Raw genomic sequence first — 27134 nt, 5'->3', positions numbered from 1 at the left:
TGTTATTCTGTGCACTACTCTACTGCTGTTCTCATTGGTTCCACTTTCCAAACTTTTACCAAGGTTTTAAGTTTCTCATGGTGAAAAGTGGTTACCCCCCACTTATTCAAGTCCTTTATTCACAAAATGCACCCAGGGTATTTTCCATCTTTAACTTAAAAATAAACAAATCCTGCCCACAAAGGAGAGAACAATTCTTTTCATGTTTTAACTTCACCATTTGGCCCCAAAACAGGAATTAGGATTATCACTGCTAGATTTCTTCCTTCTCTATCTAATCCCTGCCAAGCTTTCCCAATGCCCTCTCATGTTTTTAAAAGTATTTGTTCATGGTACGTTATAGATTTTTTATTTTAAATGTGTCTTCCATTTAGAGGAGTGAGAAATATACGAAATGTGAAGTATCATATGTTAAACTATAAAACAGGATGTGTAATTAAAGTACCAGTTAATCTGTTTTTCCCAGCCCTATAATGTGTTCCAGAATATAATGCTCTTTTGTTAAAATAATTCCCCTTAAGAATTTAACAAGGCTATAAAGTTCTCCCCCCTGCTTATTGATGTACAGTGTTCAGCTGGTCTCCTGCCATGTTATTAAATACGGATTAGAAATAGCATTGGCACCTTGAAACCATAATTCTTGCAAAAGGATAAATAGCAAATAGAATTTGATTTGTTGCTTGTGTACTTCTGACCTTGTTCTACTCAGTTTAAGGGGGGAAGTGCAGAAGGAACTGGATCTTTCAGCAGAATTTACAAGGAAGAACAATTCAGTTTTGATCTGTGTAGGCTAAGAATATCACCCCTTTAATCCAGTGACCTGTAAAGGAATATGCAAAGTAGCCAAAAGTGCCAGCTACATCAAACAACACACCATTCCGTATCAGGCTTTTGACTGTTTCTATTTTTTTATTTTTTTTTACGTCTGAAAAGATAAAAATACAGATGAAACTAATTCTGAAAAAAATGCTGTGAGGTTTGTAGGAGAAATATACCTCTGTTTTCCATTGGGTGTGTATATTTAGCTAGTGATTAAGGTTAATTGAGCCATGGAGGGCTGAGGGGGATTTTTACCTCACAAGCGGAAGGGGCAGATACAGGTTATATTAGGGGCATGTGGCTTATGCAGTTCAAGAAAAGGCAGAGGAGTTTCTCTCCCCTGCTGCTCTTTTGCCACAGTTCTCAAACTGTGCCATTCAAGGGCCTATTAATAAGGTAAAAAGTTCTGGTTTATTTAAGTTTAAATAAAAACCTGTGGAGTGGTCGAGCAGACAGACAGACAGACAGACAGACAGACAGATAGATGATAGATAGATGATAGATAGATGATAGATAGATAGATAGATAGAGTGCAGGTTATTTATTTCATTTGTATACCACCTTTACATTAAAAAGTACTTAAGGTTGTTAACTTGACGACCAAATAAATCCTCAATAGAAAAGAACATTATGAATAACAAAATAAACAATATTAACTAACATCAATGTTAAGTCTAAGATATGAGTTCCAGACATAACCCTGATACTTTTACACAGGATGCATTATGTTTCTCTCCACAGTGAAAGGTGCTTGTAAAAGTTATACTACACAGCACATTCTAGATATTACAGCACCACTAGGTGGCACACTTTTATAAAATCCAGGTGTTAGCTGGGTTTGCCTCACTCAGTGAAGACACTATTTTCAAGAACGGCAAAGACTGAAGTTCTGTTTTACGACACAGAAAACTTTTGTGCACAATACACATGAGTCTATCAGATTTAAATCCAGTTTACTTGGGGGGGGGGAATTGATTTTGCATTTAATTCTTCCATTGAAACTGGTTAGATTGGATGTGCTTTACTTTGGCTGGGTTGCTTTTTAATAACACACTTTTATAAAAGACCTATCAATGATCCACTTAAACTCATTACAGAAGTGAATTCATGTAGCTGCTAGTGGCACCCTAATGAAATAAATAAAAATAGTTGCAGGATGCAATTTAATAATGGTTATTTTCCTGGAACCATTTGCCTACCTCTATTCCATAATTATACCCATAGATGCTGCACTGATGAGTCTTGAATGAGACACCCACGTACCAAAGGGGGCTGTATATGACTAGTTCCACACATGGTAATTTGATGGGACTGCACGGTCACAGTAGGATTCAGAAGCAGATAGTAATTAGTGGCTCAGAGGAAGGATAAACAATTGACTTCACATGCTGGTTCTCTTGTTTACCCGCACACAGTACACCCTGTACCAATTTCCATGCTCTGAATTCCACCTCTATGGGGCAATGTACCAACTATGTGCATAGCCAGTCATGGAATCATGGGGAGAGCATACAGCATGTGGTGGGGGAACCTCCAGTCTGTGAGCATATTTGGGCAGGCCCAATTTGTCCCAGAAGGCTGTTTCCCCCAGACCATACCCATGTCAGATGTGATGTCAGATGTGGCTAGAACAGCTGCACAGCAGAGTTTCCTGTGTAAAGACTTCAAGCCTCCTTTTTGCAGCGATTGGCTATGTGGCTGAGCTCCTATGGAGAGCTCAACTGCACAGCTGATCACTAACGAAACCTGGCTTGAAGTCGTTGTTCATCACCTGACAGGTGGTGACTTCTAGCCTGTGATCAGCAGTGTAGTAGGATTTTTGCAAGGCCCTGTGGAGGACTTTTTAAAGTTCTGGCAAATCACCGATGTCATTGTGGCATCAAGTGATTTGACAGGAAGGAAATTGTGTTCCCTACTCCTGACATGAGTGCTCAAAAGGAAAGTGAATGAAACTGTTTATGCACATATTGATATTTTCTTTTCTGATTCAAGAAACCTTGAGGATTTTCATTTCTCATTTAATAAACTTTGAGTGTTTGATTAATAAAAATGCATGATTTGATTAATCACAGTTCAATTCATAAATTGTAGTGCAGACATTACATTCAAATGCATTTGAAAGTTGAAATAGCATAATGGTTCATTTAAAAGTCCAAAACTTGTTTGACCCAACCTGCCTATTTCATTTAGATCCCTTTCTGTTGAGACACAAATATAAATCACTTATATGTTGTGTTGTATTAAATCAAGAAATCAAAATGGAGAAACTTTGCTGTGGAAATTAAATGCTTTCCAAGAAAGACTGAAATTCTATGCTGTGCAAGGGTGAGGCAGGCTTGGGTACATTTTTGAAGTCCATGCTACAGCACTGCAGAATGCATCCAAGCATCTCTTACTTAAGACAGGATACCTTATTGGCAAGTGATGCTGAGTCAGTATCAGTAACTAGACTGTACATTATTTGTCTTTTCAATTTAGAAATGAATTAATGAATCCATTGACTGCTTTGTTTCTGCAGTTCTCATGCTAACACATTCTTCATCTGTGTATCTGGCCTGGAAAGTAGAGTCTGATGATTGCGACTCTCTAAAATTTACAGTCTCCAAGGTGGCTAGAGAAAAATCAAGCTAGCACTTTGGCAGTAATGATTTAACTTTTTGGGGAAACAAATTGTTAGAGCAAGCCAAGCTTTAAACCTTTATATTTAATGGAAACAGGATCTTGACTGTGACGTTCTTTAATCCATTAAATTTCATTGTAAAGTTTTAAAATCTGAATACAGTGGTGCCCTACAAGACGAATGCCTCACAAGACGGAAAACTCGCTAGACGAAAGAGTTTTCCGTTTTGGAGGTGCTTCGCAAAACGAATCTCCTATGGGCTTGCTTCGCAAGACGAAAATGTCTTGCGAGTTCCTGCAGGTTTTTCCCCCTTCCCCCCTTTTTCTAAGCCACTAAGCCGCTTATCAGCTGATCCGATAAGCCGCTAAAAGCCGCTAATAAGCGCTAATCCGCTAATCTGTCAATGGGCTTGCTTCGCAAGACGAAAAAACTGCTAGACGAAGAGAATCACAGAACGGATTCTTTTCGTCTTGCGAGGCACCACTGTAGTCTTTCTTTTGAGAAGACTATTCTGTTACCCTAGGAATACTACATCGGCTGCCACTTTATTATTAAAAGTGTTTATTGATAATAGGTTGCAATTCAGAAGACACTAACACCCAAGAAGTCCTAAGCAATGGGGTTTTACATTTTTGTTTCTGACATAAGTAAATATGAAATGGCAATTAACTGGAAGAGGAATTCTCTAAAGAAAATCTTCGGGGGTTGCCAAGTTTTCCTGACAAGGATATCCATGCAGGACTCAAGTTAATCAATTGCAGCTTTTAAGGTACAAAAAATGCAAAACAGTATAAAACATATTTGGATTTCTGCTTTCTATTTAGATGCAAAGGAATGCAAGAGTTTGTGGGGGAACGGGTTTGCAACTGCGGTTTCATCACTGCATGACTGAAGGAAAGGTGGAAAGAAACCATCCCGAAATACTTGAGAAGAATTATTTCAGTTAGATTGTATTTTCTTATTGCAGGGCTTTCACTTTTGCATTTTGGCAACAATTACTAATGTCATTGTTTAATTAAAAATAGTGTTATTTGTTTTAGGCTGGTAGTGATGGGGAGAGTATTGGAAACTGTCCATTTTCTCAGCGCCTCTTCATGATTCTCTGGTTAAAGGGTGTCATATTTAATGTTACCACTGTGGATTTGAAACGGTGAGTTATATTTCATTTTCATTTTTAAAATAAAAACCGAAAGTCTTTGAAAGCCTTACATTAGGAGCACTCATCTCTAATTACTCTGAGAAACATTTATTAATTTATATTTTTTCTTTGGATATACACAGTGCTTTTTCTGGGGGGGGGATGCAGGGGTACGCATACCCCTAAATATTTTGTGAATCTAAGTTTGGCCTCATTGAGGGGCAGTATTTCAATATGAGTTGGAAAATGAGAGTACCCCTAAACATTTTTTTTAGAAAAAAAAGCACTGGATACATGAACCATTATAAAATATCGGAGTGGTGTACTGAAAACTAAACTGATGTGTAAAATTGACACCAAATTCTGTGGGTGTCCTGGAGATTGGGGAGTTGACTTGGACATTTTCTTTCGATTTCCTTTCAAACTGAGGTAGGAATGTAGGGTAAGCAGTTCTGAGAATGAAATGTGCTGTTAGCTTTTATTTGGATCCCAGCAACTTTTATTCTCATAATTGTGTAGCTCACATTCGCAGCTCAATTTGACTAAAGCACCTGTTCTTCTTGCAACATTTGTTGATGAAAATCTTACAATGTTAGCTACATCCCTTTTTTACAGATCAAAAGTAACAAGAGCATGAGACAAAAAATTATTCCCCACTCTCATGCTGAATACAGTCAAAGAAAATGGAGCAGAAAAGGCCAATTTAAAGCAATGGAATTTACGTTCTCAGTAAATATTATATGCATATTAAATTCAACTGAATTTAAGCACACTTCGTTGTCTCCAGATTGCTAAATCTGATTATTCCATCCTGCAAAACATATCTTTAAGTAGTATGACATTCAGAGCACATATATACATATATTCTCAGAAGTAAGCCCTGGTTAGGTCAATGGAAATTATTGCTGCATAGGAGTGCAGCCTCAGAAATCAATATTTTTAATGCCAAAAAGAAAGGTTTATCTAGCCGGATAGGTTTCTTCTAAAAAAGAATGTTTGTCTCATTTTAGGAAGCCTGCAGACTTACAGAAGCTAGCTCCAGGAACAAATCCTCCATTTATGACTTTTGACGGTGATGTGAAAATAGATGTGAATAAAATTGAGGAATTCCTAGAAGAAAAATTAGCACCTCCAAGGTATTGTACTTGGCTATGCTGTATTCAATGGAAGCGGAATATGTGTTGGCTGTTGTTTTAGATCAATAAGTTATATAGACCATGGAATGGAAAAAATTAAGGTAGTTAACATATGATTAATATATATGATTGTCACAGCTGAGTCTTATTGAAATATGAGCCCAATCAGGAACCTCCTAAGTAAATTGTTGAGAAGCGCTGAGTTAGGATTAAATTATTATGTCTTAAATTCTTCAGATATCCCAAACTTGCACCAAATCATCTGGAATCTTACTCTGCAGGAAACGATGTGTTTGCTAAATTTTCTGCGTTCATTAAAAACACAAGAAAAGATGCCAATGAAAGTAAGTATTAAAACCTTTGTATTGTTACTGTGAACAAATGCCTTTGGCTCCCTGTATGCCTACATTAATTTTTGGCCATTTGTCAAAGGTCGGTGTTTCCTGCCTTATATTTGTTGCTAAGCATGTAAACATGTCTGAGCTGACAATGGTGATGGATGCTGTGACTGTTGCAGTCAGAATGGTACTGGTGGATCTCTCAATTGGGGGAATCAGTTATATACACCTATAGTTCATAGATGTTACCTTCTTTTCTCTCTCCTTTTTCCAATAGTACTGCACTTTGCTAATACTGTCAAAACAATTCCGGAGGAAAAACAGGCAGCTTTCACTGGCATTATTATAGAAATTGATTAGAATAATTAGTGTTTCATAAGTGATATATATCATAGCGTAAGCTATTTTGTGCTATCTTTTGCTGTCCAGTATCATTTTAGTATAAATAGTACCGTACTGCCTCCCCGAATATAAGCTGCACCTTTAAAATTCGGGGGGGGGGGGGAGGAAAAAATGAAAATACCCGAATATAAGCCGCTCCCTTAAAATTGGTGGCGCCAACATGGTCTGTGCAAAAAATTGTGGCCCTAGAGGACCAGCACGGCACACTGGGAAATGATGGGGGGCTGCCGAAGGTGCCCCAACACTCCCCCGAAGCGCCAGCCCTATACAGTGCAGCTGGGGGGAGGTTTGCATAGGGCGGTGGCGGAGGTGGCGGCCCACCCAAGCACCTGCAACCTGCCACCGGCTGCCCGCCCCCATGCCGGGTGGGCACCCCCTTGCTCCCTAACAGCCGTGGGGGCTGGCTGGGCAAGAAGAGACATTCTGCAGGGGGCACACAGCAGAGGGGGGGTTGCATGGTGCCACCCGGTGTGCTTACCAGGGCTCCAGCAGGAGTTAAAGAGTTAAAGGGGGGTTCACTGTATGTCTGTTTCAGAAGTGGTATCAGGATTCTTGTAAGGTCACAATTATAAGTCTCACTTTAACTTTTCATGGTCATAATTGGGGGGGGGGAGTGTGGCTTATATTCAGGCCTATATAGTAATGTTGGTAGTATAATATATAGCAAGTTTGTGGTATTTACTCCAACATGTCTTTGTTGAGTAAGTATTGAGCCTTGTAGACTGCAAGCTTTATTCTGAATGGTAGAAACCACTGTTCTAGCGTTCTGGACCAGAGATGGCTGGCCTATGGCCCTCTAGATGCTGGACCGAAGCTCCCATAATTTCTGACCATTGTCCATGCTGGCTAGGGCTGATGGGAATTGGACTCTATAGTTTTTAAACTATAGGAGGGATATGGTTAGACAAAACAAAAAAGTGGCTTTGTAAACAAATGAACTGCTGATTTGTATGAGCGTGCAATGACCGTGCACATAATTTGTTCTGCAAATGCAGATAATTTGCCTGTGAATGCCAACTTTCCAAAATTGTGTCGCAGTTCATTGCCTGTTTAAATGACAACTGTTTGCACATATGCAGATACAAGGAAATAGACCATGTCTTCACTGTATATTGCAGAGTTACAGCAAACACTTTTTCCACTGACCTATCTTCTTGTTGCAGATAGCCATATTAAATATGTTTGCTCCATGTATACCTGTAAAACATTATTGCATGTATCCTAACTAATGTGAATGAAAGAAGCTTACTCAAGGACTCCACTGTTTGGATAGGTTTGATGTTTATTTGTTGTATCAAAATGACTTTTTGTGTTAATACAATTTTTTTTAATAGTAAAAGTTAGACCTGCGACAAAATGTTGCAGTATGGAGTGCTTTTGTTTATGGTTCCAGCTAGCTAGCCAGCCAGCCAGCCAGCCATACCCTCTTCCAAAATATTATACTCCATTCTGCCTCCCCTCTCAGTTTTCTGTTTGTCTGTTCTAAATGACAGTCAACATTTCATGACTATCAAGCATGATCAAGAAACATTTGGCTGATTCTTGTGGGGTTTGTCCATGAGGTGGATTTTTTAATGCTTCATACTCCATAAAAAACCCACACTTCCTCCATGTGCTCTGTCCTTTCTACATCTTTGTTCAGTATCAGTCTGTTTTCTGCTTTCGCCCACCGCCTAACTCTTTCTTCTGCCTCCTCCTCTATCAACCAGAGCCATCCCTGCCTCCCTGCTCCCACTATACAGTGGTACCTTAGGTTAAGAACTTAATTCGTTCTGGAATTCGTTCTTAACCTGAAACTGTTCTTAACCTGAAGCACCACTTTAGCTGATGGGGCCTCCCACTGTTGCCGCGCTGCATTTAGTGATTTCTGTTCTCATCCTGAGGTAAAGTTTTTAACCTGAGGTACTACTTCCAGGTTAGCGGAGTCTGTAACCTGAAACGTCTGTAACCTGAAGCGTCTGTAACCTGAGGTACCACTGTAGTTTGAATCCAATTTGTGCTCTGAGCTTTGATGAGTGGCTCCACAGTCTGGATTTGATCTCTGGAGCTTTCTCCCGCCCTTTTTGTATACAGTGGTACCTCGGGTTACATATGCTTCAGGTGACAGACGCTTCAGGTTCTAGACTCCACTAACCCAGAAATATTACCTCGGGTTAAGAACTTTACCTCAGGATGAGAACAGAAATCATGCTCTGGTGGCGCAGCGGCAGCAGGAGGCCCCGTTAGCTAATGTGGTGCTTCAGGTTAAGAACAGTTTCAGGTTAAGAACAGCTCTCCGGAACGAATTAAGTACTTAACGCGAGGTACCACTGTATATGACCACACACACCACACACAAACATACATTTTTGCCAGTTTGTCCTATTGAGGGTGGAGGTAGGTTAAACATTTGAGTTCATTGTCTCTCTATATTTTTTCTGTTTCTCCAAATCTTGAGGTCCTCCTGAACATGTGGCTACTTCCCTCTTCTTCCTGGTGGGTATTGTTTGGGGCACATGTCAATCATCACAGATTTCCAGACTCTGCTAGGAATTCTATTCTATTCTATTCTTCTTTGATTCTAGATTTGGAAAAATCTTTGCTTAAGGCTTTGAGGAAACTGAATAACTACTTAAATGCCCCCTTGCCTGAAGAAATCGATGCCTATAGTACTGAAGAACTCACTGTTTCCACAAGGAAATTCCTAGATGGAGATGAGCTCACACTAGCAGACTGCAATCTCTTGCCAAAACTACATATCATCAAGGTCTGGATTTTCCTTTCTGTACTGTGCTTGTTTACCCTTGAACCAGAAGGCAATAAAATGTATGGAATAAGGTATCAAAGTCCTTAACACCAATGACAGCAACACAGTATTTCGAATGGACTGTTCAGTAAATTAATTTGTTCACACTCTCACAAGGATTTGAAGATCTATGTGAAAAGGTCCATCTTAAACAATCTAGATAACTAATCTAGAGAAGATGTCTAATGTATCCCCAGAGGTAGGAAGTTTCACAAGGAAGAAGGTGCTTGCGTGGGTTGCTATCCTGAACACTACTCAGGCTCCCTCGGCCTGAAAAGCGAGATGAGTGCTCCATCCCATAGCCGCCTTTGACGGGACTTAACCATCCAGGGGTTCTTTGCCTTTACCTTACCTTTACGAGGAGGCCCCCCTCTGCAAATCTTTGTTGCTGTGCTGACACATAATGGGAAGCTTGCTCAAACAGGTACTTGGTTCCCAAGCCATTTAGAGCCTTTTAAGCCAACATCAATACCTTGGTGTAGGCTATAAGCTTATAGGCAGCCAGAGTAGATCTTGAAGAATTAGTGAATGTGACTTCTGTTTTATGCCCTGCAGAATCAGAATAGCAGTATTCTGCATCAACTGGAGCCTCTGAGCCATCTTCAAAGGCATCTTCATATAGAGTGTAATCTAACTGTGATGTTGCCACGTGTATGATGATTTCCTTTTCTCTCTGTTAGGTTGTGGCAAAGAAATACAGAAATTTTGAATTTCCATCTGAAATGACTGGAATCTGGAGATATTTGAACAATGCATATGCGAGAGACGAGTTCACAAATACTTGTCCTGCAGATCGGGAAATAGAGTTCGCCTATTTGGATGTTGCAAAAAGAATGAAATAAATCAAGAATCTTCTATTTCTATATATCTTCAGTGAGCTTGATTTTTAAAAAGAAGGAAAACCTCAAGAATAAAATGAAGAGTCTGCTCTGCTGCAAAGTTTCAAGTTATGAAACTGGCCAATCCTTGTGAAATAATTATTTTATTGATCTGCTAATTCAATTATAGTATAATTGTATATTTGTCGCATTGCACATATGCGCATACGCACATGCAAATATATGTATTATTTTTTGGCAATAGAACAAAACTCAAAACATTTGCAGCAATATTAGAATCTAGATTACATAGTAATTGCAGCTTTAAAATTTCAAAACAATAGTTAAAGGTATTTCTGTAAGCATTGATCACCCTATCAGGACAGAGAGAATTAGATAAAGTCCGTTTTTGGTTGGTCAATGGGAGAACACCTATGGATTTTAAGAAATGTGGATTGTACTGTTTTGAGGGGCAGTCACCTCAGGGGAATTTGCAGTGTATCTAGTCTACCATGTGCCATTTCTTGTATCTCTGCCCTTAAGCCATGGGCTTGTATCATACGCATCTAGACCCCCTTCAACATTATGGCCGGCATGCTGCAAATGACTTGTTTACATGTTGTGTGGCTTACAGCCCTAAGCTTTGTTGCATCAGCTTCTTACTACTTAGGCTGGGACATATGTACAAATGAACAATGGCACTGCAATGTCAGAAAACATTCCACTGTAGCAACATTACAATATCTAAAAACAGCTATGCCATAGCTCAAAGCTATCCATGAGCCAAGACTGTCCTCAAAGCTCCTACATCTAATTTCAGGTGCTGTGTGTGGTGATGGTCATTTATTGGTGAAAGGAAGTCAGACTGGATACTCAGAAGGGTTTATCACGGGTTCCCTGTGATACCCTGAACAGATTTAGGAGCCTTAAGCCCTTTCTCTATGCCTACCACACAAGTTGCTGATCTCCCACCTCTGATTTCTGCTTCTCACAGATGTCAGTGTCACAATTTTTATTTTATTTCTAAGCTATTGCCAAATGTATTCAGCAACTGAAGTATTTTTAAAGCAGAAATCGGTTCATTCTGTCTCACAAGATCCATGTGACAAAAACACAACACGTGTACAAACTGTACTCACCTGTGTAAATAATAGAAAGTAACAGATTATATCACATGAATACAAATAAAAGGGCTGGGTCAAATTTTGTTAAAAAAATACATTCCATCTTCCTGAAACTCCACCTCTCAGCTACAAAGCTGTGGGCAAATTCTGTGTGCTGTGCCAGATTTGCCTCTGCAGGGACTGTGCAATTCATAGCTGTTGAATCCCACCCTGCTGCTCCAAGGCTTGAAGTGTTCAAGCTTACTTGAAGTTAATGAGGTCTTTCCTTAGTAAGGCACTCTGAAAACCAGAGGTTAAGGGCTTATTAAGAAGTGCATGTACATTGCTTGATTAATCAACACTTGAAAATTTAAAACAGTTTGTGAACTGAATGCATTAAAAAAACCCTCTTGTCTTCAGATGACGTGGAACCTCCATCATGGTATTGCTCTGAGATGGCTCAATAGCACATGCTGCAGTCATCAAGTGATGAACAGGCATGGGTAAACCTGGTCTAAATGAAAACATTTCCTCAGGCTATTGAAATGGGGCCTACTCACCTCATTGTTTTATAAAATTCACAAATGCTTTTCAATTTTGAGGAAGAGGAGGTCCCTTTATCCTTGTTTTAGGAGCAGGATTCATTTGGACGTCTTTGTAAAATATACATTGATTAGCAGAAAACACGTTTTATTACTGTGATGTTTCTGAAAGTTCATGTTCAAAGTGTAAAGGAACAAAAGAGCCACAACAGCAGACAAAACCTACTGGATTATACTGTGGCTACTAGGAATTCTCTCCACTAAGTGTAGCATCTATCAGTTCCTCTGTATAGTTGTCCCCATATAAGATTGATTAAAATGTATATTTGATAAGCTGAACTTTTTTTAGAATAGGAAAATATTTCATCTCAAGAAGATGACTACTTTTCTTACCAATTTTACAACAGTGTGGATTTTCTATTTTAAAGATATATTACTTCTGTACTGTATAATCATGAAAATGTACTTTGTGTAGCATGCTTCACATTCTTTGTGATTAATGTAAACAGTGCTAAATCCTGCAATTTTTTTCCAATCTATAGAGTGAACCTGTTTAAAACTTAAACTATTTTACAATACCAAGATTAAATGCTGAGTTTGACTTTTTAGTATGCATGAAAGAAATATTTCTTTCCCCCCCTCATCTTCAGACGTCTATATAATTTAAACCGCACAAAAAATCATTGTAGTTGTTTAATATGCCTTACAAACCTGAAAAGAAAATACACCTATTCTGACTTAAATATGTTGTATTGTGCTTATTTTCGTTTAAGAACATACTGACACTAGTTTGCATTTTGAGATAAAGGAATGAAATGGAAAAATCTGAAGCATAACTCTGCCCAATTGCCTAAGTGAAAAGCGCTTTGCTGTAGCTGCATTGTGCTCAGTCTTTTAAAATATTAGAAACTCTTTGCACCTTTGATTTCTAGTATGATGTACAAATGTAAGGCTTCACCTTTTCTGTGAAGCAAATAGAGAGGATATTAAGTTATTCCATGATGTGAAACCAGAGGGGCAAGGAAATGAAAGGAAAAGTTTGGCTGTTACTTCCATGGAATTTGATACGTGAGGAAAACACACAAAACATTAAGACACTGCGTAATATAGTCCCACAAAGAGCAAGTGGCTTTTGACTATCTTTTGAATGGCTTCAAGAGACTCATTCACTTATAAAGACTTCTGCATTAGTCACTGGCATGCCACAGAACAGTGCATATTGTGTTTTGATCACCGGAGTTCATTCTTTAGCATTTGATGCAAAAAGGTACCTTTTTAAGAGTTAACCCCAGTAAAAAGTTTTACTGGAAGATGACTTGCATAAGCTTCTTCACTCTCCTCTATTCATTCCAACATACTTGCATAGGCCACCAAATCTATTGCTCTGGTGTTGGTACTATTTACTCTTAGATTTCCTGTACCTGAAATTCTTCTTTGCAGTATCCTCTACAAGTGGTCCATGAATCAAAGGAAGAGCAAGTAACAGTGATGTTCCATGTATGTACATAATAAGGCATCTGATACATTAATATTTTCCATAGGAGTGAATGGACATGTTAAAGAGAGTATCCTAGCATCAGCTATAGGCAAATCCAATTTTGAAAAAGTATCTAGGACACCTATTTATGTATAATTAGAGCAGGCATACAGAACTTCCAGCCCATGGGCCAAATTAAGCCTGACAGGGGTCCTATTTCCCCTCAGCCATGCCCACATGCCACACATCTGTCATCATACAACAGGTGTGGGGCAGGTAAAGCTGCAGCTGCAAAGGAGCAATTGGGAGCCTTAGAGTACACTCCCAAAATTGAATTTTGCATTAAATGCAAGCCCTGCTTGAATTGGTTCCACTCAGGATCTCCGGGCTGTAAAGGAAGAACATGGAATGACTTTATGGATTCACAGTTCTCCCTTGAAGTTGAATCACCTGATGTCATATATCAGGTAATTGACAGGTGTGTGGCTCTGCCCACCTGTCAAGTGTCCTGGCTCTGGCTTGATCCAGCCCCCCCCCCCGAATAAGAGAAACAGGCTTGTTTACCATTAACCCTTCATGTTTACAGTAATCCCCCCAAATACAGTCTGAGAGTTTTAAAACCAGCCACAAACATTCCTCTGCTTCTTACTGTGGACATTCCATTTATGCCACATTGCTTGTATAAAAATTACTTTATTATATTATCATTGAAAATAAAAATACTTGACATGAATCTTAAATACTGACACGAGTCTTTCAAATACATATGTGCACAAACCAAATATGGTCAAACGGTTATTTATACTAGTATCTGCTGAATCTTCTCTGTTGAAAAGAATGTTTTCAGATTTTGAAGATTTCATTGTCAGAACTGGATTCCTTAATCTCCATAAAGGTTCGTTAATTTGATGTGTTCAAAAAACCTACTTGCTTTGCACACAGTATTTCCAAAAGCAAGCTGGAAAAGAACAAAATAGAATTGTTAAAACATGGTTCATATGGGTGTGTCTCGCATCTGGAGCTTTGCTTATTCTGGACATACCTGAGGTTCAGTTCACCACTGTTTATCCCCCTCTACTCCCCCATTTCCATATGCCTGTTTTTTAGAAGGTCTGTTTGATTATTAACAAACTTCTAAGCTGCTCAGCATTACAACAGACCGACAGAGTGGTTTCCAAAATACTGTAAAACCAAAATATGATACATAGAAAACAAACAACTGACGTGACCATTCAATTATTATGATACCAGCACAGATAAAAGCAGGGGCTCAACACATCCTAAGATTTGAATAGCTTAGTTTTCAGTTACCATTGTTGGCATCCATCTGTCTCGAGATAATGGAGTGTGCCTCCAGGGGTGAAGTCAAACTGCTGTGTTAGCACGGAAGTGACCTCCCTGGGCACAAGACTGGGCAGCGTGAATGAAGGTCCTGAGCTGTCTGTACCACAAGACCCCCTTGCTCGGCCTCACTGAAGAGGTCCAAAGGAAGGAAGAGCAAAACATTTGGCACCAGCGGCTGCAGGGGTTGCTGGAAGGAAGCATACAGGACTGCATCCAACCATCTTTGGGGCTCCAGATTTGTGCAGAGTTTACTCCTTAAGCCTTTTCTTCTACTGGAGATACCCCACAAGGCAGAAGAGGTTTAGGACCAGAGTTTTCCTTCTCCTGGAAGGGCTACCTCCCCAGTTTGACAAGCCCCATCTGCCCCTCACTTCTCTCTACAGCATGTGCAGAAACCACTTTTCCTGACCACTGGACCTACTATTAGTCTCATCGCTCAGTCCACCAGAGCCTGTCTTCGCACGCAAAGTCCCTAACTCCCTGAGGATTTGAGATCCATTGGCTACCCTCACCTGGTTTAGCTGATGGTGGGATAATGGGAACCCCCCACCCAGCCAACCTCAAATCCCAGGTTGGATGGTACGTTATGTGGAGTGGTGGCCACTATCTAGTATGCTTAGAGAGATATGACTCATTGACTATGTTTATAATTACTGATATCTTGACTTTCCTCCAAAGAGCTCAAGACAGCTTACATAGTTCTCCCTAGTCCATCTTACTGTGAGGTAAGTTCCTTACTGTGAGGTAAGTTAGCCCTGAATTAACCCTAGAGGGTGTGCCTAACCCTAGAATTACACATCACAATAAAGTTTATATGTACTTTCTCCTACATGACTAGCTTTAGCTTTTTAACTGACCAGCTGACCTCTGCTCCAGCAATCTTTTCTTTTGCCAGTAGTGGTCCATGGAAACCCCTCCAAAGCACGAAGAGGCTTCCTCTAGCAGGTGTCATAGTGCAACACCATGTGGGACAAAATGAAGATTCCCCAGGATCAGTGACTCGGGAAAGGAGCCTGGTCTCTTGGCCTCCACACACTGACGGCTGTTTCATGACCCAACTGTCTTTATTCAACACTTCAGAGTTTTAGGCAATCAAACAGAAAGGAACCTGATTTTCTCACTGGAAAACACACCTCTTTTCTTTGCTTTCTTAGAAGATGATGGTGCTGCTTTCCGGAAGTTTTTCCCAATTAAAGGAGATTTTCTCAGGTGATCCTTCCTTGATTCAGCAACATCATCTTGTTGCGAGAAAGAACGACTGGCCTGAGGTTCATCTAAAATAGCCTGTCCAGAAAAGAAGTCCAGAGAGAAAAGGTTTTAAAAATTACAGCTTAAGAGCATAAATGTGAACCTGAAATGAGAATTTTAAAAATAATAATTCTGGATTCAGTCATTTACAATGTGTGCATTGATATTTTCACTCTTACAAGGTGTGCTCCATTCAGTTCAATGGAAGGGGAAGTTCCATTTGCATGCTAAGGGCTGCTGCATGCTTAAGGTTAGCCTGTAATTAAATAGCCTTTATTTGCAGCTACTTCAGGCACCCTGGGGAACTCACAGGGTGAGTTAAGCTTCAGGGAGATAAGCTTCAGGAATCAATATTTAAGTATATCCCTGGCAAAAGAGAACAATTATTCTGAATATTGGAAACTTTGGTAGGAGGTGTTTAAAAAGCTGACAGCTTCTTACCTTTCTGATTGTCTTTCCAAACTTTTTGGCGTAAGCTGAAATGCAAATTGCGAAAATTATTTAGTAGATACTTTAAAGAGAGTGAAAGCATGCTACTGCCACCATATAATGCAGGGGGACACTTGTGGAATTGTGCTGAAATTTGGGGAGGCACTACCTTCCAAGACCTGGGGAGAAGTTTCAGAAATGGTGTTCTTAGACCACCCGCATGATGCCCTTCAGATCATGCCACTTGAAACTAATGAGGCTCTGGCCCTCTGACCTCATCTAGGTTCAGCCTAACAATGCCAACCATTTCTCTCTCCCAGCCCTCCTTTAGCCTGATGTTTAGCTGAATGGCTTTGTTGCCTTGACTTTATACCCGCTGCAGATATGTAGCATTTATTGCTGCTTCCCATGCCAGCCCCTAAACTCAGGGTGATTTAGAACAGTGGTCAGTGCACACAGAATTGCATTCTTCCTTTAAAGGCACCCAGTATCTCAGCAATAGGGTTACTTTCACCTCTTCAAATAAATCTGCACACTGGGTTTTCTGTTTGGACACTTTCTGTTCCCCAATTAAGAGAGCATGGGCATTTCTTGTTTTTGTGGGTTTTATGCTACATGGGGTAGTTTTATGGAAGAAGCATACTTTTATTCTGTGTAGTCTTAAACAGGGCATACATGTTTTCTCAAATTATGTACGCCAAGCAGTCTAGGGAAGGAGTGGGTAGGTTGTTGCCTATTTCAAGCTCATTATTTTTTGTTCCTGTTATTTTATGCCTGTTGGATTCACCTACTTTTTAGTATTAGCACTATTATTAACCTGTGGTATTTGTTGTAAAACATCCATACATAGGAGTAACCTTCCCCCAAAAACTTCAAAGATTTTCCATTTTAATGTTCCTTTTCATTTGGACCTGTGAGATACGTTCTGGACAAAAGAAGTGCAATTCTGCAATGTTTTAACTCTCCTCCTTCTTTTTAAAGATATAGCACACATATCAATGGTCAAAAAAGCATTAATTAAATGTTAGGTGTTCTTTGAATGTTGCCAATATCCAAATATTTCAGAGCATGAAGCATTGCAATATTTGAAACACATATCATTGTAAGAATTGAAGATATAAAACATCAAACCAATTTGCTTTGCAAGTACCATAAATAATGGAGACATAGATGGAAGACAATTAAGACTAATGCTTCATTTTAAAAAGACCACACAAAAATATAATGAAAGACACTAGCATTTGTCAGAGGCATTTTAATCACGAGCAGAGTATCAAACTCTAAATGATACAGCTCTGTGAAACACTCCATAGACCCCGGAGTCTCAAAATGTAAACATCTCTGAACTTGAAGAATAGAGCTGGTGAATGGCTTTTTCATCAAAAACCTAGTGTCCAGTTCTTCTCTTACACTCTAATAATCAAACTGATGGATTACGGTAGTTTGTTTCTCATATGGCACTCAGATAGATCAACGATCATTGACCTTATTTGTTGCATGCATATATTTTTGCAATCGATACATTTTAAAAATATGCAATCCTCTTTTTGTCCCAGTACTTTTTGCTCAGATGAATCAGTTTCATAATGCTGCAATCCTCTACACTCAGAAGTAAGGCTCATTTAACTCAGGAGGACTTAATTCCAAGTCTGCATGCATAAGATTGTTATTTACCTGGGTATAAGCCCCACTGAATGAAATGGAGCACAGTTCTGAGCAGAATTGCTTTGCTAGGCTGCAGTCTAGCAGTGGGGCTTACTTCCAAGTAAACCTGCATAGGATTGCTCTGCACATGTGTCCATAACTTGACATTGTCTCTAACCCTTTTCAAATGGTTTATTATTTACAGTAATATGATGAATTTAATTATTTCTATTGTAGTACAGTTCATTTCTACACACATTCATGCAGTAATTGTGGACCTGAAATTAAGTGACTGAACTGAAAGGATCTCGAAAACCTTTTCAACTTGGCCCCAGTTTTCCTGAGAGATTGCTTTAGCCCACATGTGCCCACTCAACCACTTTGAGTGGCAAAATTGGCACTGCTATAGGTGCCACATAATAGCCATTCCACATTTGTAAGAACTCAGTCGTTTAGTGTGGCAGTGCCTGCACTTTGGAACTGCCTGCCTATTGAGATCAAGCAGACGCCTTCACTGTATTCTTTTCAGCACCTGCTAAAAACACCCTTGTTTAGACGAGCCAACTCAGATGCTTAGAAAGTTGAGGCAATTTTAATCTGTTTCACTATTTTAACTTTTGTAAGTATTAAGTATGCCTGTGATTTTTTCTCAGTTTTATTGTTTTGGAAATTGCTTTGACGTGTATACATTTTATTAAATAAACTATTTTTAAAAATGAATTAGTTACATGCCATTAAATTTATTGCAAACAATCCATTATGGCTTAATGCATCCATACAGTTGATGGGAGGCAATGGTTATTATATGAATTACCTTGAAGTCCTGTGGTCTTGGGATCTAATCTAGGTTTGGTACTTTTCTGTATGTCATCAAATGCTGATAAAAATCCCAAGATCTTCCTCTGCTGATTAGATGCAGACTCTTCCATGGCTCTTTGGCTTTTACCTGAAAAGAAAAAAGACCTATGGTCTTATTTCTTGTAGCATGTTGATGTCAGGGAAATGGCCAGCTTCATATATCATATAATTGTGAATTTGGAAGGGACAACATGGGTCATCTAGTCCAACCCCCTGCAATGCAGGAATTTTTTGCCCAAGGTGGGCTTGAACACACAACCCTGTGATTAAGAGTCTCATGTTCTGCCAACTCATATAGTCAAACCTATGCTTTTGATGTAATTCACATGCAAATGCCCAGTACCTGGAAACAAATCTGTCTTGTACAAAGTCTAGTGGTATGAAATACAGTTGGTGGAGTTCTTTAGATTCTGACTCATCTCTGTTAAATGTTGCTTTCTGCAATAACACAGCAAAAGTCTTCCTTTTTTCTTGCAAAACTTTTCATTCAAAACTCTGCTTAAATTGGCCACACTGCAACGAAGGCATTAACAGAACCAGTAGTATGGGAACAGAATTTTAGCTTACCTTCTTGATGTTGAAGTTTGTCAAGCATCATTGGAGGAGACATTGTCTGAACTGTTGAAGAAAAGGCAACAATGATGAAGAGACTAAATAACAAGATCCCAGTTTCCATTGCAAAAAAATGGGATTGTGTCGGTTCCTAGGTCTGTCCTCTGTTAGCCAAGGGTCGGTCAAGACTCTTTGTCCAAGTTTTCTGTCTGGTCAAGTACACGGCACTAGCTATGGACTTTTAAACCCTTGTTTCCTTTCGTTAGCCAGAAAATAAATTCCCCCTCAAATTCCACTTTACTAACCTGCATTTTGACATTTGGCGCCCTGTCTCTTTCTGTTTCCTGAGGTTTGCTTTGTGCCCTTCTAGTGATAGTCTCCAACGTCAGAGCTCTTTTCTCTTCTTAAGCAAACACATTAACTTTGTGTTATCACTGCTTGAACAGGGCAACCTCCAAAATGTGTACGCAAACTTTGGGAATAAAGTAACCGGACTGGGGGTGGGGAGTGACGGCGGAAGGTCAGCCATTGGAGACGGAAAATAACCTTATGCTTTACATTGTCTCCATTCTGATTTTTAATGGGGATGCTCATTAAAATGGTACGATTCGAAACATGCTGGTGATGACGCCAGCGGTCAATCTAGCAAACATCCGAGAGACAAAGACTCAAAAGTGAGCTGCATGGAGACTGGTACTAAAAGGAGCGAGGAGATAAATGTAGGATGATAAAGTCAGCCCAGAAGGACTTGTCGGAAGTGTGTCCAACTCAATAAATATCTGAACCCAACGCCACTTCACCTTTTCTAATGGCTAAGAGATCTCCCTTAGCAGGCTTCAGAGGTATTTGGAGGTCACAATAGGTTTCTTAAACCAAAAAGTCCTCCCGTTTCCTGAATGTTATAGGACATTGGAAGTGTAGTTAATGGCAACCTTCCCAGTCAGCTGCTGCTGGAACATTGATTTTTATACAAAGATGCCTCAAACCTTGTTCTGAAGATACAGTACCCCAGCTGTCTGCATGAGAACTTTAACAGTTCACAGGAGATAATAATCCACACCACACATTTAAAACACATGGATTCAAGTTCTAAGAAAGGAGATTCCATCTAAATATCAGGAAGAACTTCCTGATAATAAGAGCTGCTCAACAGTGGAATGGACTCCCTTGGGAGGCGATGGACTCTCCTTCCTTGGAGGTTTTTAAGCAGAGGTTGGATGGTCATCTGTCATGGATGCTTTAGTTGAGATCCCTGCATTGCAGGGGGTTGGACTAGATGGACCTTGAAGTCCCTTCCAATGCTACAATTCTATGATTCAACACACCTTTAAAGGGCATGAATTCCCCCAAAGAATCATGGGAGGTGTGGGTTGTTAAGGGTGCTGGGAATTGTAGCTATGTGAGAGGGAAACCACAGTTCCCAATATTATTTGGGGGGAAGTCATGTACGTGGAATGTGCTTTCATTGTATGATGTAGAACTGTCTGCAGGTGGCAGTGATAGGTGCCCTAGATACATATCTCTAGCCCCTTTCAGGTATTATTCGAGGATTAAAAATGAACCTAGAATATACTCCCGGTTTCCCTAAAGTTCACAAAATTTATGGGGAAGATGCTCCAGAACTGCAACAACACAAGTCTCCTCACGGCAGAAGGTTGGAAAGCTGATTAGGAGCATAAGGCTCTCAATGGCCACCAGCCACAATGGTGAGGTTCTACCTGCACCGTTGGAGATGCTATGTCTCTGCCTACCAGTTGCTGGAAACTAAGCAAGGGGAGAATGCTCTTGTACTCAGGTCCTGCTTGTGAGCTTCTCACAGGCCTCTGGTTGATCTCTGTGAAAAAAGGATGCTGGAATAGATGGGCCATTGGTCCCATCCAGTAGGCTCCTCTTGTCTGATATGTTCTTATGCAAGGAATGACTTAGAGTAGGGAGTATTGTCACCCCCACATGCATGGAACCAGGGGCGTACCGCCCCCCATGCCCCCGTTGTGACGCCACTGCTAGAAGTAAAGCAGCAAGATGGAGAAAGAATCAGAGCAATGTTTGAGAGCAATCTTTGATTTCTGTTTGAATTGGAGGCTAGGGGAGAAACAAGACCCTTTTGGGGTTTTGATGCTGTGAACCCGTCCAGGTATGCAGGGCCTTTTTTCAGCCAGAACTCACTGGAACTCAGTCCTGGCACCTCTCAGGTGGACACTATTGCCATTATAGGAGAACAAGGGAGGCATTCATGGTGAGTTCCGGCACCATTTTTTCTAGAAAAATTGCACTGTATATATATGTGCAAATAAACCATATATCCTAAAGACACTACAGTTTCCACTGTGCCTCTTTCCCCAAAGAAAACATGAATGCTGCGTAAGCACCCAGAACTCCTGGAATCTCACACCATTCAGAGATTGGGGTGGCATGCAACAGGCATTATGATCCTGTGCTTTGGATTTATAGGAGCTCAAACTATTTTTACCCAGCTCACATATAATATTTACCTGTTTGAAGTTTTACATGTTTTCTAATTTGCTGCAGCTCAGTGTGGTGCCCTACATGAGTCTAGATTCAGGTAGGTAGCCGTGTCGGTCTGACACAGTCAAAATATATAAATATATATATGCAGAAGCTTACAAGGCTGTTCCCAAGCCAGAACAGCGAGGCGGAGGGCTCCGTCTCGCTGTTCCAGCTTGGGGACGGCTGCGCGCACAGTGTCTCCAGGGCAGCGGGGTGCCTTCACCCCGCTGTCCTGCAGAAGCTAGCAAGGCTGTTCCCAAGCCAGAACAGCGAGACAGAGGGCTCCGTCTCACTGCTCTAGCTTGGGGACGGCTGCGCGCAAACCTCTGTAGGGCAGCGGGGCGCTGCGCTCCAAAGGCTTCAGGGATCTTTGAGGCTAGCGGTGGGGGTAAGCAGCGCTTCCCCCCCTCACCAGCCCCATAAGCCTGGGTGAATGTAGCTTGAACGCACCTTGTTTTAGAGGGGGAGAAGAAGAATAAAAAATTTCCCCTGTTCTCCTCCTCCTATGGTCCGGTGCGTCCAATGGAGCGAAAAATACGTATATTCATTCTAATTTGCTGTCAGTTTAAACTCAAACCTCCATGTGTAGTCTCTCATTCACTAGGCATGGACTCAGTTTAGAAAACTAGCTTTTAAAATGACTAGATAAGGTATCTCCCTTCAATGCATCAACTCCTTTGTCTGTCACAGAAGTCAGGAGTGTCCCTGATGTCCACTATGCAGCTGTACACACAGCAGTCAATGTGATTTTGTCCTCCCAACTTTTCAAGGAAACCTTTGGCTAGGAAGTACACAAAAGACCATCTCAGCAAAACTTACAGACTCTGCTTTTCTACTGTCCCCAGATCTTGACACATACAATGACCTCTTCAACTTAAACCGAGCAAAGTAGTTCCATGTGAACCAGGAAAATATCTGCTGAGTTCACAGACGAGCAGACTTTTCAAACTCTTTTTCAAAGCCATATTGATTTACCAGCATGCCAAACAGCATTAGGATCCAAGAGCAAATAGCTCAGGTCTGTTTCAGCTGTTGAGCTTCTCTCCCCCCCCCCCCCCCGCCCTGAGTTTCAGATTTAATATCTGAGCAGCAAAAGTTATTTATATCACTTTCATTTTGAAATGGTTGCTTTTGTAAAGTCAGCAACATCTTTTGTGATTGATCTAAAAACATGTGGAAAAGTAGCATAAGAATTTAACGATTTGAGATGTACTTGCCCCCAAATCATATGAAGTTCCATGTAAGGATGACTTTTGACTTTACAGCGGTACCTCGGGTTACAGACGCTTCAGGTTACAGACACTTTGGGTTACAGAGTACGCTAACCCAGAAATAGTACCCCGAGTTAAGAACTTTACCTCAGGATGAGAACAGAAATCGCGCAGCGGCGGGAGGCCCCATTAGCTAAAGTGGTACCTCAGGTTAAGAACAGTTTCAGGTTAAGAACAGACCTCCAAAACGAATTAAGTTCTTAACCCAAGGTACCACTGCACATTTAAAGCACTATGATGCCACTTTACACATTCATGGGTTTCCCCCAAAGAATTCTGGGAGATGTACATTCTTAAAGGAGCTGAGCAGTGCTATTTTTCTAGAAAAAGAGGTGCTGGAAGTCACAATGAACACCTCCCTTGTTCTCTTATAATGGCATGGCGCCCACCTGAAACAAAGCCCTGGTGCTGCTGATAGTTGTTAGGAGACCCTTATTCTCCCCAGAGAACTACAGTTTTCAGTGTTTCCTGTGAAGAGGAGTCGCTTGTTACTCCACTGTGGAAAATGGAGCTCTGGGAGGGGAGTAGGAGTCTCCTAAAAACAACCAGCACCCTTAACAAACTACAGTTCCCAGAATTTTTTAGAGGAAGAAATGACTGTTAAAAGTGACACCCTAGTTGTCATGAGAATGGGAAGGAGGAAGAGGGTCCTGGCAAAGGGTGTAGCTGGGACTCGGACAAACAAGGGGCAAGCTGGGGATGGGGAAGGAGAGGTTGGTGCAGGAAGTACTCACAGAGTGATGGAGGATGATGAGGGGATGGGGGCACCCATCACCAGAGCCAGAGGGACCCCTGTCTCCACAAACACAGTGGGCTCTGAGATGTAGGGATCAGTAGGAGTGGTGCTCCTGGAGGCTGAGGCAGGCAAGGACCCACAGCTCCCTGGCTGGCCAGGTGGGGCTCCTTAGCACTGGGAAGAGGTGTGTGATTCCTCAGCTGGAGTAGACTCAGAACAGGTGAGGGTCACATGACTTGTCAAGACCAGGTGCTGCAATTAGCATGCAAAGTATAAAAGGCTGCGGAGCTGAGGTGCTGTGTCTGCTCAACTGCCCATGTTGAGGGACCTTGGCTGGGATGTTCCTGGAATACCATGGAACTGTGCTTTGGGTTTGACTCTGGATTGTATCCTGACTGCTGGACTTCAGACTTCACTACTTGGATTGACTCTGAACCTTGTTTCCTGAATTTTGGACTTTGCTTGTGTGGGTCAACCCTTGAACTTTGGACTTGGCATCCTGACCTGTTGCTAGGTAGGCCTGACTTAAAAAAAACTATGGCTAACCTTACTGTGTTGCTATGACCTTTATAACCAACCTTTCAAAAGTTGTATTGACTTTAAAAACATTTTAGTATATATCATGGTTGTTGCTATTAGCTGTCTTGAGTGATAATGTAAAAAAAGGGCAGGGTACAAATTCAAACAATAAGTACATAGTTAATTTCATCAGGTGAAATTTTTCACTACTTCATGTCGGTGTGAAGCTTCACCTGTTGTATTTGTGCCTGTTAATGTGTCTGTAAAAAAGGCAATGGAGTCTTGTCAGAGAAAAATGTAGTTTCCCCAGTGCTGTGCATAGCAGTGTTAAGAGGCTGGATGTGCTGAATAAGGTGGGGTGCTTTTGTTGGCACTGCACAAACCGTGATTTGTTCGCTGCCAATTAAAATGCAATCATAGGATTAGACTGTTAACAATAACTTTGTTTGGCAAAATGCCCCATTTGCTTCTGCATCAGCCTTCATTTCCCACAAAACATTTTGCACACATTCTTAACTATATATTAATGCTGTGTGAGTGTGTGAGTACTCGAGCGCGGGAATCGTAGCCATTAAACACGTTTAAACCGCAGTCACATTTTAGGTTCGTTTGTGTTGCAATGTTGGTCAAGGGTGTCCTCTAGTGGTACAACTGCAATCTACCACTTAGCAAGAACCACGAAGGAAAAGAAATCCCAGATGTGTCGGGAGAAAGGGGAGGGAGGATAACGTCATCCCAAACTCAAGATTCCCTATCAGAGCAACTAGTAAACTTAATAGCTGTTTTACTTACAAACAAATCATAGGCTACAAAGAATAAAGTATTGTTTGAGAGGAAAATGAAGCAGGCCGGGCATTTTGAAAAGGCTCTCATTATGAAAGCGAAGAGGCTTCACTGCGTTTGTGTGTGACATCCATTCTATATTCTTAACTCCATGTGAAATGACCTGCCAATGGAATGTAGAGACTTTTGAAGGTGGACTCTTTCATCCTGTTTCCAGTCAGTGTGGAGAGGGCACCAAAAAACATTTGGGTCCTCAATTTTCAGGAGGGGACCTTTTTTCAGGCCGGGGCCGCTCATTTCTGGGCAGCCTTCCAAGGTTCATATGCCAGTGGTGGGTGAGGCCAGAGGCAAAAGTGGGTGGAGCCACGCTATGTCACTGTTATGCAGAAGGCTAATTTGTACACAGTGACACACCTCTCTCTATCCTCCCTGCACACTTGCAAGAGGCATGGGCAGATTTCAAGGGCACATTCCAGCCAATCAGAAACAATGAGTGCACAGCAGGGCCAGTGAGGGGCGGGGCCTGGGGAGAGTTCCCAGGGCCAGATGGAGAGGCTTGGAGGGCTGCATTTGGCCCCCATCCCTGTTTTACAGCATAATCTCAGATCCTCCAAGTGTTCCTATTTTAGTAGGACATCACACATTTCAGAAGCCTATCCCAATTTCTGACTGTGAGGCTAAAATGGAGTACTTCTGAGTGACACCAGTACTCCAAATTCACAATGGCCACCATTGCCATATCACCTCCATCTTATTGTAAACACGGGCAGCCATCTTTTTTTAAAGTACAGTGTCCATTTGTAGATATCATTATATGTACAGTTGCTCTGCTGCTGCTTGCAGTGTTTTTGAAGCAATTTTTGCCTGATGTGGCAGAGGTGCTTTGAAGCTGCTCCTAGCAGTTATGCTATGAAAGTAAGAAAGTATAAGAAGAAAACAGCCCTCAGCCCATCTCCTAAGTAGAATGATTGAACCATTGCTTGGGCAGTTCCTAGATGTACAGAGGAAAGAAATGACAGATTTGTGATCTGTTTTCAAATTTTGGTCCAAGGGAGTTTGCCTCAAAGTGAAGATTTGCCCTACTTCAAAAGCACAAGCCAACTCGCAAGAGCTGGCAGCTAAAGACAAGGATGCCTGGACACCAGGACTGGCTGCTCACAACCTTGATAGAGATGACTATCCTCTTCTGTTTTGAGTGACAGTCTCAGCAGTAGGGAGGCAAGGCAGTCTCCATGCAGGACACATGCTAGAGACTTCATAAGAGCAACTCTCAGATGTTATTTCCCCCCAACAGCAGTCGTCCTCAGGATGAGCCTCAAATAGGAAGTGCCTTGCCGGAGAGGAGCCTCTTCAGTTCAAGGGGCTCAGTCCGCTTTAGCAGAGGAGACAGACACTACTCCACTAGTAGGGTGGGTTGAATTTTTCAACTTCCAAAAACGAGGGGTGCTTAAGAGTTGCAACATGGCTTGGGAATTCAAAAGTATTTGAATGAAATTAATATAGTTTTGCTTGGTAAGTAAAATGTGTATAAAATCGCATTAAAATGAGGGGGATGGATAGCATCTCTAGAAAATGAAAGAACAACGTCAACAAAGACTGTTCTACAAATAGATATGGTTCCATACAATTTTTGAGGAAATACCAAGGGGAAGGTTAACGCTTCTTAATTCACAGCAACTTGGAAGAAGCTCTCTTCTTCAGTTCACCTAAGCAGGTGCCACTTCTCTGTATATTCTGCTGCTCTGCTCAGGTATCCAAGAGCTTTTTCTTGCCCTAATGAATACACGAAGAGTTGGCTGGGATGCTACAAGCCCCAAAAGCTTGCCAACTATCTGGCCAATTCTTTGACAGCAACCTCCCAGTCATCTGCTGTTTCTCTCTAATACTTCTCTTTTTGGATCTATTCCTCCATTTCTTCTTCCACGTTTCATTTACCTCATTTCAATTTCAATGCTGTAAAATAAGTAGTAGTGATTCAACAAGGCTGAAACTTTCAAACAAATGTGTTTAAATTTGACGTCAGGGGCTAACCCACAGCTCTTTGACTCACCCAGATTGAGTTTT

General features: G+C 41.0%; 2 protein-coding genes across 6 annotated transcripts in view; one reads left to right on the top strand and one right to left on the bottom strand.

Moving 5' to 3' along the window:
* Positions 1 to 12444, top strand: part of CLIC6 (chloride intracellular channel 6) — a 131872-nt gene extending 119428 nt beyond the window's left edge. For 2 of the 3 annotated variants that reach the window (XM_083500201.1, XM_083500200.1), the window contains 5 exons: positions 4480 to 4589; positions 5588 to 5713; positions 5951 to 6057; positions 9018 to 9199; positions 9919 to 12444. In XM_083500201.1, the coding sequence (XP_083356327.1) occupies positions 4480 to 4589; positions 5588 to 5713; positions 5951 to 6057; positions 9018 to 9199; positions 9919 to 10080 (687 nt within the window). In that variant the 3' untranslated portion in view covers positions 10081 to 12444. Of the gene's footprint in view, positions 1 to 2887; positions 3427 to 4479; positions 4590 to 5587; positions 5714 to 5950; positions 6058 to 9017; positions 9200 to 9918 lie in introns of those variants that run through there. The other variant, XM_083500202.1, reaches the window with a different exon arrangement.
* Positions 12445 to 12573: 129 nt separating this feature from the next.
* Positions 12574 to 26775, bottom strand: LOC310705593 (uncharacterized protein). Of its 3 annotated transcripts, XM_083500264.1 has the most exons (6): positions 26713 to 26775; positions 19269 to 19319; positions 18658 to 18789; positions 16212 to 16246; positions 15656 to 15806; positions 12574 to 14136 (listed from the first exon to the last, which is right to left on the bottom strand). In XM_083500264.1, the coding sequence occupies exons 2-6, from the start codon at positions 19309 to 19311 to the stop codon at positions 14102 to 14104; spliced, it is 396 nt and encodes a 131-aa protein (XP_083356390.1). In that variant the 5' UTR covers positions 19312 to 19319; positions 26713 to 26775; the 3' UTR covers positions 12574 to 14101. The 3 variants fall into 3 exon arrangements, with proteins under 3 accessions (XP_083356390.1, XP_083356389.1, XP_083356391.1); XM_083500263.1 differs by lacking the exon at positions 26713 to 26775 and having other exon boundaries at positions 19269 to 19560; XM_083500265.1 differs by lacking the exons at positions 18658 to 18789; positions 26713 to 26775 and having other exon boundaries at positions 13931 to 14136; positions 19269 to 19627.
* Positions 26776 to 27134: the final 359 nt, after the last annotated feature.

Source organism: Podarcis liolepis (assembly GCF_965112155.1).
Source record: "Podarcis liolepis genome assembly, chromosome: 4".
NCBI classification, from domain to species: domain Eukaryota; kingdom Metazoa; phylum Chordata; class Lepidosauria; order Squamata; family Lacertidae; genus Podarcis; species Podarcis liolepis.
Note: the sequence above shows the minus strand (reverse complement) of the source record. Positions and strands in the feature narration are given on the sequence as shown.